We start from the raw sequence: 13,648 nt of genomic DNA on the forward strand, positions 1-13,648 counted from the left end.
GAAAGGTCTAGTTAAAGGGAAAATGGTGTTTTATTTCATCAATATATTAGTTGCAGAGTAATTTTTTTTTCTTCCTCAGCATAAGTAATTTTCAGTGTTTATTATGGTTTCTGAACTGTAAATATGTGCCCTTTTTTGTATGTTCAGATAAAACTGTCATTCCAGTTAATTCCTAGTATAGCATAGCAATGTTTTGAAATCCACTTAATTGGCAACATTTTGTTAAACACCCAACTGATTGTTTTGTGCAACATTTTTGAGTTTCAATAGCCCATTTATAGGTAATTGCATGCAGATATAACTATAGGCTGAATATTTAAAATGCTGTATAGTTAAATTCAATAACACATGTCATTAATTTTAGTATATATGCTACAGACTTCATTTCAGTTGGTTTTTAATCTCTTTCCAGTATCTGATGGAGGGAAGTTACAACAAAGTCTTCCTAGCAAAAGGGAACATTCCTGCTGAAAGTTACACCTTTTTTATTGACATTCTTCTTGACACAATCCGGTAAGTGGACAGGTAACATGTATGAAGAACCAATGCAAACCGTTGCTGTTTGTATTTAGTATACAGTACTGTTTTAGAAGCAGCTTTTTTGTTAACTTCTTATTGAAATTGTAGAAGTACTTGAGTACAAAAATCTATTCATATAGTGCAAAATTTGACTCATTCACTTATTCACTGTCCCGACTTATTCACTCATCCACATAAACACTTGTTTAATTAAATATCTGAAAATGGGCTGTAAAATGACATTTTGATATATCAATATTTGTTTGTCATTTGGTTGTTCTCATTTTCTGTATCTTGCTGTGTCAGAACCACCTCCTGCATGACCTCTCTCAATACATCCATAAACCTCCTCATAGGCCTTCAACGCAATCATGCTTCTCCGGCTTTGTCTCCAAACCGTCCAACCTAAGCTAAACCTTTAATATACTCTTTTCTAATCCTATCCATCCTCGCCACACCCTCCAACTCTGTCTTCTGTTTTTTGGTCAGTGCCACCTTCTCCAACCCACATAGCCTGCCTCACTACCGTCCTGTAGACCTTCCCTTTCACTGATACCTGTCTGTCAGAAATCACTCGTGACACTCCTCTCCACCCTGCCTGCATTCTCTTCACTTCCACACTCCCATTACTCTGTTCTGTTGATCCCAAGTATTTAAAGTCCTCCACCTTTGCCAAATCTACTCCGATATTTCAATATTTAAGAGTTTAAAAAAAAAAAAAAAAATAGAAAAACAAATTGCCCCTAAATCTTAAATGTGTTGGCTGATTTTTGATTTAAAATTTGGTGACGTTATTGAAAAAAAGATAAGCAGACCATGTTTTCTTTGTTTATCTTTGAATAATAATGTGTAGGCAAGAGGGTTGCATGGTATACCAATACTGGAAAAGTTTAGAAAAATCCAAATTTTGAAGTGGTATGGTAACCAGCATTTCAGGATTTTTGTGGCACCAAAAGTAAACAATTCTTCAACAGCAACAACCCCAACCCCCCATACTTTCGATGTGATCCGAACTTCACTAGGGGAATTAATCTGACCATATATCTCCAACCCCCCAAATATCTTCAATATGATCGTGACTTCACGGCTATTAAAAAGGAAGTAGTATGTGATGTGGTATGATGGCAAGGCACAGCAGGGAGGTGAGCAATTGTGTGGTGCTCTATGCAGACAATTGTAGCTGCCAGTTGACTACTGCCAACACAACAGCGCCACTGGGCAAAATAGCATTGATAGAGTAAATAAGCGGAAGTGTTTTGTCAAAGGGAAAGAGACGAGATAATATCTGGTGTGACCTCTGAAAGGCAAGAAGGAAGGTTCACCGAACCTAAAGTAAGTTGTTATTCACTCAAGGTGCACTATGTACCTCGCATCCAGCTCCCAGGGAGGAAGAACAAGAAATACAAGAGGCGTTGGATTTCTCATGCCCAAGTTAATGTATCATCACTGATGGTGCTAGCATAGCTCAAAAGAGGGTAGGAATGGACACTGAACCCTGTACTGGTCAACCTATTAGCTGACCTAGATATTTCCTGTGTAGATGTGTAACTCCAAGGCAATAGGGAGCCACTTTGATTTATTATATCCAAAACTGCACGTGTGGTCCTCTGTCCAAACCCACGACTTTCTATCACTGACATAACTCCCACATAAGTGTGCAATATTGACACCAAAAATGCTAGTGCTGACTATACACATTGTTTACAATATTTTTTAATAAGGTGCTATTTGCAACTTAATTCATTTTTAAAGTATATACACCAAATACAAAAATACATACACTTTCTACTGAAACTAATAACACTTTACAGTGAAATACAGGTGCTGGTCATAAAATTAGAATATTATGACAAAGTTGATTTATTTCAGTAATTCCATTCAAAAAGTGAAACTTGTATATTAGATTCATTCATTACACACAGACTGATGTATTTCAAATGTTTATTTCTTTTAATGTTGATGATTATAACTGACAACTAATGAAAGTCCCAAATTCAGTATCTCAGAAAATTAGAATATCAATTAAGACCAATGCAAAAAAAAGGATTTTTAGAAATGTTGGCCAACTGAAAGGTATGAACATGAAAGGTATGAGCATGTACAGCACTCAATATTTAGTTGGGGCTCCTTTGGCCTGGATTACTGCAGCAATGCGGCGTGGCATGGATTCGATCAGTCTGTGGCACTGCCCAGGTGTTATGAGAGCCCATGTTGCTCTGATAGTGGCCTTCAGCTCTTCTGAATTGTTGGGTCTGGCGTATTGCATCTTCCTCTTCACAATACCCCATAGATTTTCTATGGGGTTAAGGTCAGGCGAGTTTGCTGGCCAATCAACAACAGGGATACCATGGTCCTTAAACCAGGTACTGGTAGCTTTGGCACTGTGTGCAGGTGCCAGGTCCTGTTGGAAAATGAAATCTGCATCTCCATAAAGTTCGTCAGCAGCAGGAAGCATGAAGTGCTCTAAAACTTCCTGGTAGACGGCTGCGTTGACTTCAGAAAATACAATGGACCAACACCAGCAGATGACACGGCACCCCAAACCATCACTGACTGTGGAAACTTTACACTGGACCTCACGCAACGTGGATTCTGTGCCTCTCCTCTCTTCCTCCAGACTCTGGGACCTTGATTTCCAAAGGAAATGCAACATTTACTTTCATCAGAGAACACAACTGTGGACCACTCTGCAGCAGTCCAGTCCTTTTTGTCTTTAGCCCAGGCGAGACGCTTCTGACGCTGTCTCTTGTTCAAGAGTGGCTTGACACAAGGAATGCGACAGCTGAAACCCATGTCTTGCATACGTCTGTGCGTGGTGGTTCTTGAAGCATTGACTCCAGCTGCAGTCCACTCTTTGTGAATCTCCCCCACATTTTTGAATGGGTTTTGTTTCACAATCCTCTCCAGGGTGCGGTTATCCCTATTGCTTGTACACTTTTTTTCTACCACATCTTGTCCTTCCCTTCGCCTCTCTATTAATGTGCTTGGACACAGCTCTGTGAACAGCCAGCCTCTTTAGCAATGACCTTTTGTGTCTTGCCCTCCTTGTGCAAGGTGTCAATGGTCGTCTTTTGGACAACTGTCAAGTCCGCAGTCCTCCCCATGATTGTGTAGCCTACAGAACTAGACTGAGAGACCATTTAAAGGCTTTTGCAGGTGTTTTGAGTTAATTAGCTGATTAGAGTGTGGCATCAGGTGTCTTCAATATTGAACCTTTTCACAATATTCTAATTTTCCGAGATACTGAATTTGGGACTTTCATTAATTGTCAGTTATAATCATCAACATTAGAAGAAATAAACATTTGAAATAATCAGTCTGTGTGTAATGAATGAATCTAATATACAGGTTTCACTTTTTGAATGGAATTACTGAAATAAATCAACTTTGTCATGATATTCTAATTTTATGACCAGCACCTGTATATGAATTATAAATTGCTTCACAGTGGTGAGTTTCTTCTGTTATCTGTGTCAAAGGCCAGCCAAACCTTTGGCTATTTTTTTGAGAGACATCCTGCCTACAGTGGAATTCTTCAGCTTGTCTCTTGATAATGGAGTGTCTATGGAAGAAAGAGTCTTTAAATGTTTGTTCTCAGTCTTTGAAAGATTTCATAAACTGCAAAAAATTATTCTATTTTTGCTAGTTCTGAGTCAAGAAGCCTTCACTGTAAAGCACTGGTGGTAGTAATTTGTATTCACATAGTGAAGTACACAGGACCTAATTTTTGGCCACTCAAGTATCCCATTTTCCATACAAAATTGAAACTATTTGAGCACACTATGTACATTGGGACAGGATTTAGCTCTCTGATCATGTACAATCTTAATGAGATTGGTTTTGATGAGCATTGATATCTGTATGCATTTGTCTACCTTTTTAATATTTTAAACCATTAACAGTAAATATTTCTATAGCTCAGGATTTATTTATACTTTATGCACAGACCAATGTTGGCTATTCCACATGTGCAAAATGGCATCCTGATTTATTGTATTTCATTTTTCATACTATACTTGTGCATTTGTTAATACCATAACTGTACTTTCACTCACGTTGCTTATACTTAAGCTCAATAAAAGAATTAGAATGGTTATTCAAGTCTTTGTTTAGTCAATAGTGTTGCGCGCAAACAGTTACACACGGATGACTTTTTGTAACCTCAAGATAAAGGCAGGCAGTATGGTGTAGTAGTTGAGACTTTGGTCTTCAGATTCCGATGTCGAGGGTTGAAATCACACTGCTGACAGTGTATGACCATGAGCAAGTCACTTCTGTTGTCAGTGCTTCAATTGTAATAAACAAAAAATGTAACCAGTTACATGTAAGATGTTGTAAACAGACTGGGATAAAGGTGTCCGCCAAATAAATCACTTCTGTAAAATCAACAGTCTTGAGTAATGAGATTGTCTTTATGATTCAGAAATTAACTAAATGTACTACATCAGTGGTTCTTAGTGTTCAGTCCTCAGGGTCTCAATTAGTCATTGTTACCTTTAATGTCATGAATTAGCTGACCTGTTTTCTCCTCATTTATTTTTCATTTAGGAATATGCAGTAGTGTGAGACTTACAGAAATAGGAAAATCAGACATTTGTTGTGTTCTGTAACTTAAAATACTTGGTTTTAATTTGCTTTTTTAGCATAACTAATTAACTTATTAAATAATTGTCTGAATAACCAGAACATTAAAAATATATACTTAAAAGTAAAAATAATAAATTCTTACCCGTGTAATGCAAATTCCTGCTTCATACAGTAGCAATATGGCATATCTACTTTGCAATTTCAGGGTGGTTGTTTAACAATAAAAATAAATAATAAACTGGGAAATAATTACTTGCTTTTTTGAGGTAGGTGTCCAATTAAGAGAAGTGGTGGTTTGGGATAAATACCTGTGGCCACAGAAGGCCCCCTCCAGTTAAATGTTGAGAATGACTGCATTTAAACCCTTATATACTAAAGTGGAAGGACTTTGCCATGATGAAACTGGTGTGACTTAAAGGAATACTCCCCCTAAAATATTTTTCTGTTACTTGCCCCATGTTTGTAGTAATGGCCTAGAAAAAGTTTTGGTTTTATTTTTTCATGTAGAATGGAGTTTTAGAAAGTTCCTGCCTGTCACAGTGGACTTAATGGGTTCAATGCTAAACTGTTAACAAATGGTATAAAAACCTCCATGAAGAAAATGTCAAGTTACTTCTGTTGCATAATCTAAATGTCAGGTATCCAGTTGTGTGCACAATTGCCCACACAAGTATTTTTGCAAAAATATTATTTTTAAGTAAACCAATTCCAGAAAATCTGGTGAACAAAAGGAGTACCTTCAAATAAGAACGAACCTTTAAGTAAGACCAATATACCCATCTTTCATTAGCTACAATGAAGGTTTACGTCAGATCAGTATTGCAGAACGTGATATATTAGAGGTGTAAAGTGAAAAAACATTATCGGGTAGAAAGTGTTGAACTATATTTGTGCATTTCAGATGTGATCTAACAAGCAGAAGTAAATTTACTTGTACAGTTTAAGTACAGTTTTCTGATGAGAAATGTAAAAACAGGGAGATGTGGCTTAACACTAAAATAACCAGAGCCTACGAAAAAACTTGTAGATCCGGCCCACCTTAAATCCGTTCGCACCTCTCCCTCAGCGTCTTTTGTCCTGTAAATGTGCCGATTAAGACAAGCAGCAGGCAGCCTGCTATTCCATCCCCCACCGCCGCAGAACATCCACAAAGTTCTCCCAGCTCAAGCCTTGATTATCTGGGAGTGAAGTGCTGGAGTTTTAGAGTGGAAATAATATTATTTGGAACACATGCATTTCATGTGTGTTCTGTTTATACAATAATCTGTGTAAACACATTGTTAAAACAGAAACGTTTGTCATATTTTAGTAGTAAATGACAAAATGTTTGCATAAACTAGATAATGTGTGAAGCCTGAGGTCCAAAGATCAAATAAACACTTTCACAAAAGGTTCAAGGATGATACAGTAGCTTCTGTGGTGTAGCGGTAAGATTTGCTGACTTGTAATCCCCGGTTCGACCCTGACTGTCTGCTATATTTGCCGTTTTCAGTAGTGAGCTTCTCTTATTGTTAATACTACACAGTACACACATACATTTGGTTTGCGTCTGTAACAGACGGTATACATTTATAGGACTAGTAAGTTACCGTGGCGTCCCCCCCCCCTTTTATTCTCTCAGTCACGATCTATACTACCGCCCTAGGGATCTGACGCTGTTAGTTTTTATTTGAAACTGGGACTAGATGTAGATGTGAGTGTGTGGTTTGAGGCAATGGAACTGGACATTCTCTGATCTGGAGGGATAAAAGCTGACACACAAATGCTGGTGAATCTGCCTTCTTCGTATCTCACCGTTGCTTGTGTTTTTTTTTTTTTTTTCCAGTTTTATTGAGTGTTCCTGCTCATACTGTTTATGGTCTATGATGTCAAAAAAAAAAGTCATAGGTATATATGATATTTGGAATTATTCATTTTATGACCTGTATAGTACATTTCAGAAAACATTGTGGCACGGTTGCAACATTATTCATATTATTCATTTTCATTTGCATAACACTGCATATTCCCCCCCCCCCCCCCCGCCCAATCTTGCCGGTCCCCACATGTTAGTGTTTCTTTTGTACTCAAGGACATGCAGAGGCAACAATAGTACAGAGGTCAGTTCAGCGCTATGTGCAATCATCACATTCAAATGTTAACAGTTCACACACACGCAAGGACCGTCCTTCCTACATTTACGACATTTGTACCTGTTGCAATGCGCACACTTCTCTCTATACTGTGGTTTCTATTACACACCTGAAAGAGAAACAATATATGTGACATTTTGAAGAAATCATTTTATGACCTGAATAGTACCAATCAGAAAACATCATCGCACTAATGCAATATTATTTGAAAACGAACCGCATCAGATCAGGTGTGAATTTATGCTGGTGCTGTTACTTAGTCAGATCAGGAGGGGGTGGGGTTACAGCGTGATTGTGATTCAGAGAATAAAACTGAAAAAAATCTTAACTTTTACAAGTACAATAAATTTATACCCAATGTCCCATATACAGTTTTTGTATCTTTAATTTTTTTTCCTCCGTGCTGCGTTGACATCGTGCTCCAGAAGTGCTAACTTTTACAAGTATTTTAAATTTACAAAGGCTGTTACAGACACAAATCAAATGTGTGTGTTTATTGTAAGAGCCAGTTTCGAACTCACGACCTCCAGATTGTAATTCGGCAGATCTTACAGATACACCATGGAAGCTGGCATATTGTACTTGCACCTTTTGTGAAAGTGTTTATTTGATATTTGGCCATCAGCCTTCACACATTATACAGTTCATGTCTACATTTTATTTATTACTAAAACATGAAAAACGTTTGTTTTAACAATGTGTTTATACAGATTGTTGTAGACACAAAACACACATCAAATTATTTCCCCTTGTAATTCTGGATAGCTCACTCCCAGATAATCAATCAAGGTAGGAACTGGGAGAACTTCTTGCCCATTCTGAGGCGGAGGGGGGGATGGTATAGCAGGCTGCTTGGGCTTATCGACACATTTAGAAGACAAAAGAGGCTGACGGAGAGGTGTGAAGGAATTTAAGGTGGGCCGGATTTACACATTTTTTCGTTGGCTCTGGTAATTCTAGTGGTAAAGAAGTTGAAATTCTGGTCATAGTGTTTAGATTGGTTCAAAATTAGCTAAAGTACATGAATCAAATAGTTTTGGTTTGAGGAACCATATTTGAATTAGGTGATGTTAAAATTTGTATTCCTTAGGAGTCAATGCCTGGGCAGTTGCTGTTTTAAAATTATGGGTGTGATCTGGGTAGGAACATAAATGGATGAAATCAAATCGAGCAGAATGTCAAATCTTGGATCAGCTGAATCATTACAGAGGGAGTTTGGACAGAATGCAGGCTTTATTAGATTAAAATTAATGTAAGTAAATAAAGGATATTGCATTAGGGAAGTAAAAATGTTAGATTTGAGTGCAGTCTTAAACTTGAAACAGTTCATAAGGGTCCTGGAAAACCAGAGGAATCATAAAAAATTAACAAGCCACAATGAAGTACTGAAAAGTCCTTGAAATTAACAAAAAAAAAAAAAAAAAGTAAATGGTACTCGAGTCGTGGAAAATAATAAATTGAATTCCAGTAGTCGCATCATGAGATTAAACATCTGATATTTTGATAACAATTCACCCACATATCGCAATAATATCAGTTTGTCTTGTGACATCCAAGCTTGTGCTAGATATGTAGTTGCTGTTAGCCTGTACATCAGATTATTATTGTTGAGTTAGGTTTAGAGGGTAAGTAGTTAGCAAGTTAAATTGCATTGTGTGTATTAGATGTGTCACTGTGATTTATTGAGTAGCTAAAATGCCAGGAAAATGCATCTTTAATTTGAAATGGTTGGAAAATGCTGACTACAAAGATTGGCTTCAACAAGACAAAATGATTAAGCATATGACCAAGTGCCATTATTGTATGACAAAGTTTGACATTCAGAATTATAGGTGAGTCTACTTATGAAAAACCATATGAAAGTAAATAAACGTTGAGAACTGGGAAAGATCAAGGAAATCAGCAATTCTTGTTCTGTTAGGTTAAGTTCTGCAAATTTTATCAGCTTGATTATATTGTAACTTTCTTGAAGTGAAATTTATTTAAAAAAAAAAAAAAAAAAAAAAAAGTTCTGGTCCTATTACGGGGCTATTATTGCATCTAATAGCCACACCAGTGAGCTGATCATATGCCAGTGGATTAGCCATCAGTAACGTGACTAAAAATGTCAAGTCTGAAATCCTCTTTAGTGGTAAAAGTGGTAAACAAGCATTATTTATACAAGTCATGACAAACACATGGGTAACCTTTGCAGGAAATGTTTGATACTGCGATCACAGAACATAGTGTGTGTGGACGCCCTCCCAAGGTATACCTCGTACTATTTATATATGTTTTCTATCTAAAATGTGCCAAAATTGTTTTTTACTTAATAGATATGAGGTCGTTACCACCCCAACACAATAAGGTTTCTGTATTTTATGTGTACTTCAAATGTGCTGCCTTTGTAAATGGTGCTTGAACAGAATATTCTTTTTTTTCTCTCTCTCTCTCTTTCATGATTTCTTTGTTTCTTTTGCTTGCACTTCTCAAAATTTTGGCACAAGCTGGCTCTGTTCACATCACATGTATAATGGCACATTCGTTGTCCATAAAGCATTCTATTTATTTATTTTTTTAAATGGCCCTGCCTAGAATTGCATAGTGAGTTACTACACTGTTACTCTACATTTTTACTCTGAGCAAACAGCTGGACCTTCAGTGTCGGTTTAAGTATTCAGCAATTTAAAATAGGCCTCATGTTTGAGTTAATTTATGCTTATATGAACTTACTAGCTGTACCCTGTGCTTCGCCCATGTAGTAGTGAAACAGGACAAACTTTAAAAATCAATAGACGTTGTCACTATATCTGATTGTGTTCAGCTCTGACGGGCAAGCATTCCCCATGTGGGGAGAAAAACACATGGCCGTGATCTCTGGCAATCGGCACCTTCCCTCTAAAACACATGGAGCTCTGATCTCTCTCTCAAAAACGTCAAACATTATCTACAGATTAGATTGTTAAGGAGTAATGTCTGTTGAACAAACAGGTATTGCTAGCTAAGCGGAGGCAATGTGTACTCCCTACACGTGGCAAGACGTAGACCAACTCGAACAGAGGCTGGCGAGTGAATGAGGAAGACCCCACCCCCCTGCTCTTTGCCCACAGCCACTCTCTTGTATTTGCATAAATACATCGGTACCGCAAGCGAACTATGGTACTTAGAGTGATGAGAGAAGTCGCAAACTCAACCAGAAAGTTCAAGCAAATTATAGAAAACGGCCAGATCTAAATCCGTTAAGTAATTCTCTCGTGAAAAGCGGACAGACATACAGACAGAACGTGCTTGGACCACGAAATTTTTAAAACTGTTTCTTAGAGAGATTAGGTTCATGTTATTTTGCTGTGGATATTCAGAACTGGAATGTAAAGTAGTCCTGAATTCTTCTGTTGGAATCTGAAGTGTACTGAAGTATACAGTGCTAACCTTGTTGAAAATACAGTATTATGGATTTGTTAGTTTCTATATCCAGATTATATGGCAGAATGTGTGGAGTACACTACCATTCTGTTAGCCTTAATTAGATAGATACTTTATTAATCCCCAGGGGGTAATTCACAACACAACAAACTGCATTCTGTGTAGGTCCTGAAATTTTTCACCAGCGCAGCCAGTTCGTCGATCTTATTTGGTAGCGAGTTCACATTTCTCAGGATCACAGAAGGCACCGAAGGCTTGTATCGCCACTTCCTCGCTACCTGCTTAGCCATTAGCTTAGCACCAGCTCTGCTGCCACAATACGGCCTTCTTATCTTGTCTGGTAAATAGGGAACCACACCGGCACGGGCCTTTGTTCGCCACGCTAGAAGTTGACTACCTAAGTAGAAGAGTCTCGACGTGTAAAAATTCATGTCCAAGTAGTAAAAAGTGTCCAGGAAACGAGTCCACATAAAGTGGTAGGAGTGATCGGAGAGATAGTTGTACACAGAGCTGCTGGAAAGGCTGCCACTCACGGCGGCGCCTAAGAACTCTTCTGTGCAAGTCGAAGCACGTTATGCTTAAGCTATGTAATGTTAAGGCCTCAGCTGGAGTAATAAGAAGTTTTGGTCATTGGCCTAAAAAAAAAAAAAAAAACGCGCCAGAAAAGGTGCAGAGAAATATAGCTAGGCTGATTCTTGGACTTAGAAAGATTAAAGGAGTTAAACCTTTTCAGTTGAGTAAACTGAGATTAAGAGGAGAGGAGGCTGAAGTTTTTTAAAATTCTGAAAGGAGTTAGTACAGTTTATCCACGTTGTTACTTTAAAATGAGTTCAGTAAGAAGATGGGGACACAGTTGAAGCTCATTAAGGGTATGTTTTGCCCAAGTGTTGGAAAATCCATAAGCATGGACTTCAGGGATTTTCAAAATTTGATTTGATATTGGGCTGAATGACCTGTTCTCATCAAAATGTTTCTACTCAACTCTTTTCTGTCTGTATAAAACATTAATTCATGGTGAAAACAGCACATACATTTCTTTATTGCTATAGTTGTGTTCCTTATATGGAAACAAACATCTTTCCACTGGAAACTTTTATCAAACTTTTAAGATATTTTGAAATGAAAACATTTAATTTTAAATGTTAAAATCTTTTATTGGTTCAAGTGATAGTGTTATTCACAAGTTCCACAGGGTGTTACTTTTATTTTAAAATTCTTTTAAGAAAAATTACATTTTAAATGTGGCACAACTCTTAAAGGGTGAACTGGTATTTTGCATAATACAAGCATACAGGAAACTTCCAAGTGTTTTACTTCTGTTTTCAATTGTGCTTATGTGTTGGTGCAGAGATGAGATTGCTGGCTGTATTGAGAAGGCATATGAACAGGTACTCTTCAGTGAAGCAACAAGAGTCCTCTTCTTTACTTCTAAGAAGATGACGGATTATGCAAAAAAGGTATGCTTTTCAACTCTGTTTTCTTTAATGCAATTTTTGGCAGCCATAATATGTTGTTAAAGAACTGGTGGTGGAGTTCCAATTTGCCAGGAAGCCTGGGGAAGCATCCTAGGCACAAAAGAAGCACAATGCCTGAACAAACTTGCCAAGAAAGTCTGCTCCATCACAGTGCAAACCCTGGACAACCTGGAAGCTGTTGTGGAAAGGAAGATGGCAAAATTGGATGCCAGCATGAAAAAAATCCCTTCTGGGAGACCCTCTGTTTTTAGCACTTTTAACCACAGGCTAATTCCACCACTGTGTACTAAGAAGTTTCTCTGGGGTCTTCTCTGCCCACTGCTATCAGGCAATTCAATACTTCCACCTGATGTTCTTAAGTTTATTTATTATCGATTGATTGATTGGATGGATTATTAGTCCTGTGAGTCTTTTGTTTGTTTTGGCTGCTGTATGCATTTTAATTTCCCCATGGGACAAATAGTTAATCTTATCTAATATTCCGTTTATAACGGAAGCCGACAAACTTGGTGTTCAAAGTTTCCCAGCCAGATGGGTCAAGTAATATGTATGTCTGCTCCTCTGGTTGCAGGGTTCTCTTTCATTTCTCTTTCACCTTGTATTTGACTGCTTGTTTTGTTTCCTTCCACAGCGTGGCTGGCATTTAAACTCTAATAACCAATACACATTTGGCTGTCAGCAGCAAAAACCAGAGGAGTCCACTATTCCATCTACAGAGTTGGCCCGCCAGGTCATTGAATATGCACGTCAACTGGAGATGATTGTCTAGCAACCTCCTTCTTCAGTGGACTTTGTTCATATCTATTTAAACTCTGTCCTAGTATGGAAGCCGTATCAGAGGACTGTAATTACAATGTAATTATTGCAAGCAGCTGTCATTTTTTTTTTTTTCCCCTCAGTTTTTCATTACATGCACCTCCTGCCCTTTTGTGGGCATTTCATACTAAGCCTACTGTCCCAAGTCTGTAAATGGATCCTGTCCAATGGAATAAATTGTGGTAAAAATGAAAGAAATGGGAAGACGCGTGTTTCACTCTAAGTTTCTTTTATTGGCTGAGGTTTTTTTATGGTTGTGATCATTGTACGTGTTTGTCATGGAAATGGAGCCTAGTCATTCCAGCTTCAACTTTCACAAGCCTTGCATAACCAGTGTACCATACTTCTGCTATATTTGCATACTCCAGGTAGTATTAAAGGTGTGTAAGGACATGCACTTTTGAAAAGTGCATGTCGATTGATTGATATGCTTCTTTCTCCAATTCTGTGCTGAAGTTAATATCTAAGAGGCTATAGTGACTTTGTCTTGATAAAGTGATGTTTTTATCTCCGTTTTCCCTGTCTACTGATATTGGAACAAATTTTACTGTAATTGCATCATGAAATATTTTGTTAATGTTTAGTAAATCTTTTATTGCTCAAGTAAGGTAGGTTACTTTTCAGTGTAGGGCAGGGGTGTCAACCTCCAATCCTGGAGGGCCATAGTGGCTGCTGGTTTTCCATTCTGACACTTTCTTCATCAGGGACCAATTTCTG

At 37.8% G+C, this 13,648-nt stretch overlaps 1 protein-coding gene across 1 annotated transcript in view; it reads left to right on the forward strand.

The window, feature by feature from the left end:
* psmd8 (proteasome 26S subunit, non-ATPase 8) overlaps positions 1-13,125 on the forward strand; it is a 30,786-nt gene extending 17,661 nt beyond the window's left edge. Inside the window, exons 5-7 of the mRNA XM_028824482.2 lie at positions 413-513; positions 11,989-12,097; positions 12,747-13,125. Of these exons, the coding sequence (XP_028680315.1) occupies positions 413-513; positions 11,989-12,097; positions 12,747-12,884 (348 nt within the window). The 3' untranslated portion in view covers positions 12,885-13,125. The remainder of the gene's footprint in view (positions 1-412; positions 514-11,988; positions 12,098-12,746) is intronic.
* Positions 13,126-13,648: the final 523 nt, after the last annotated feature.

The sequence above is a fragment of the Erpetoichthys calabaricus genome, chromosome 18 (assembly GCF_900747795.2).
Source record: "Erpetoichthys calabaricus chromosome 18, fErpCal1.3, whole genome shotgun sequence".
In the NCBI taxonomy this organism is placed as follows: Eukaryota; Metazoa; Chordata; class Cladistia; order Polypteriformes; family Polypteridae; genus Erpetoichthys; species Erpetoichthys calabaricus.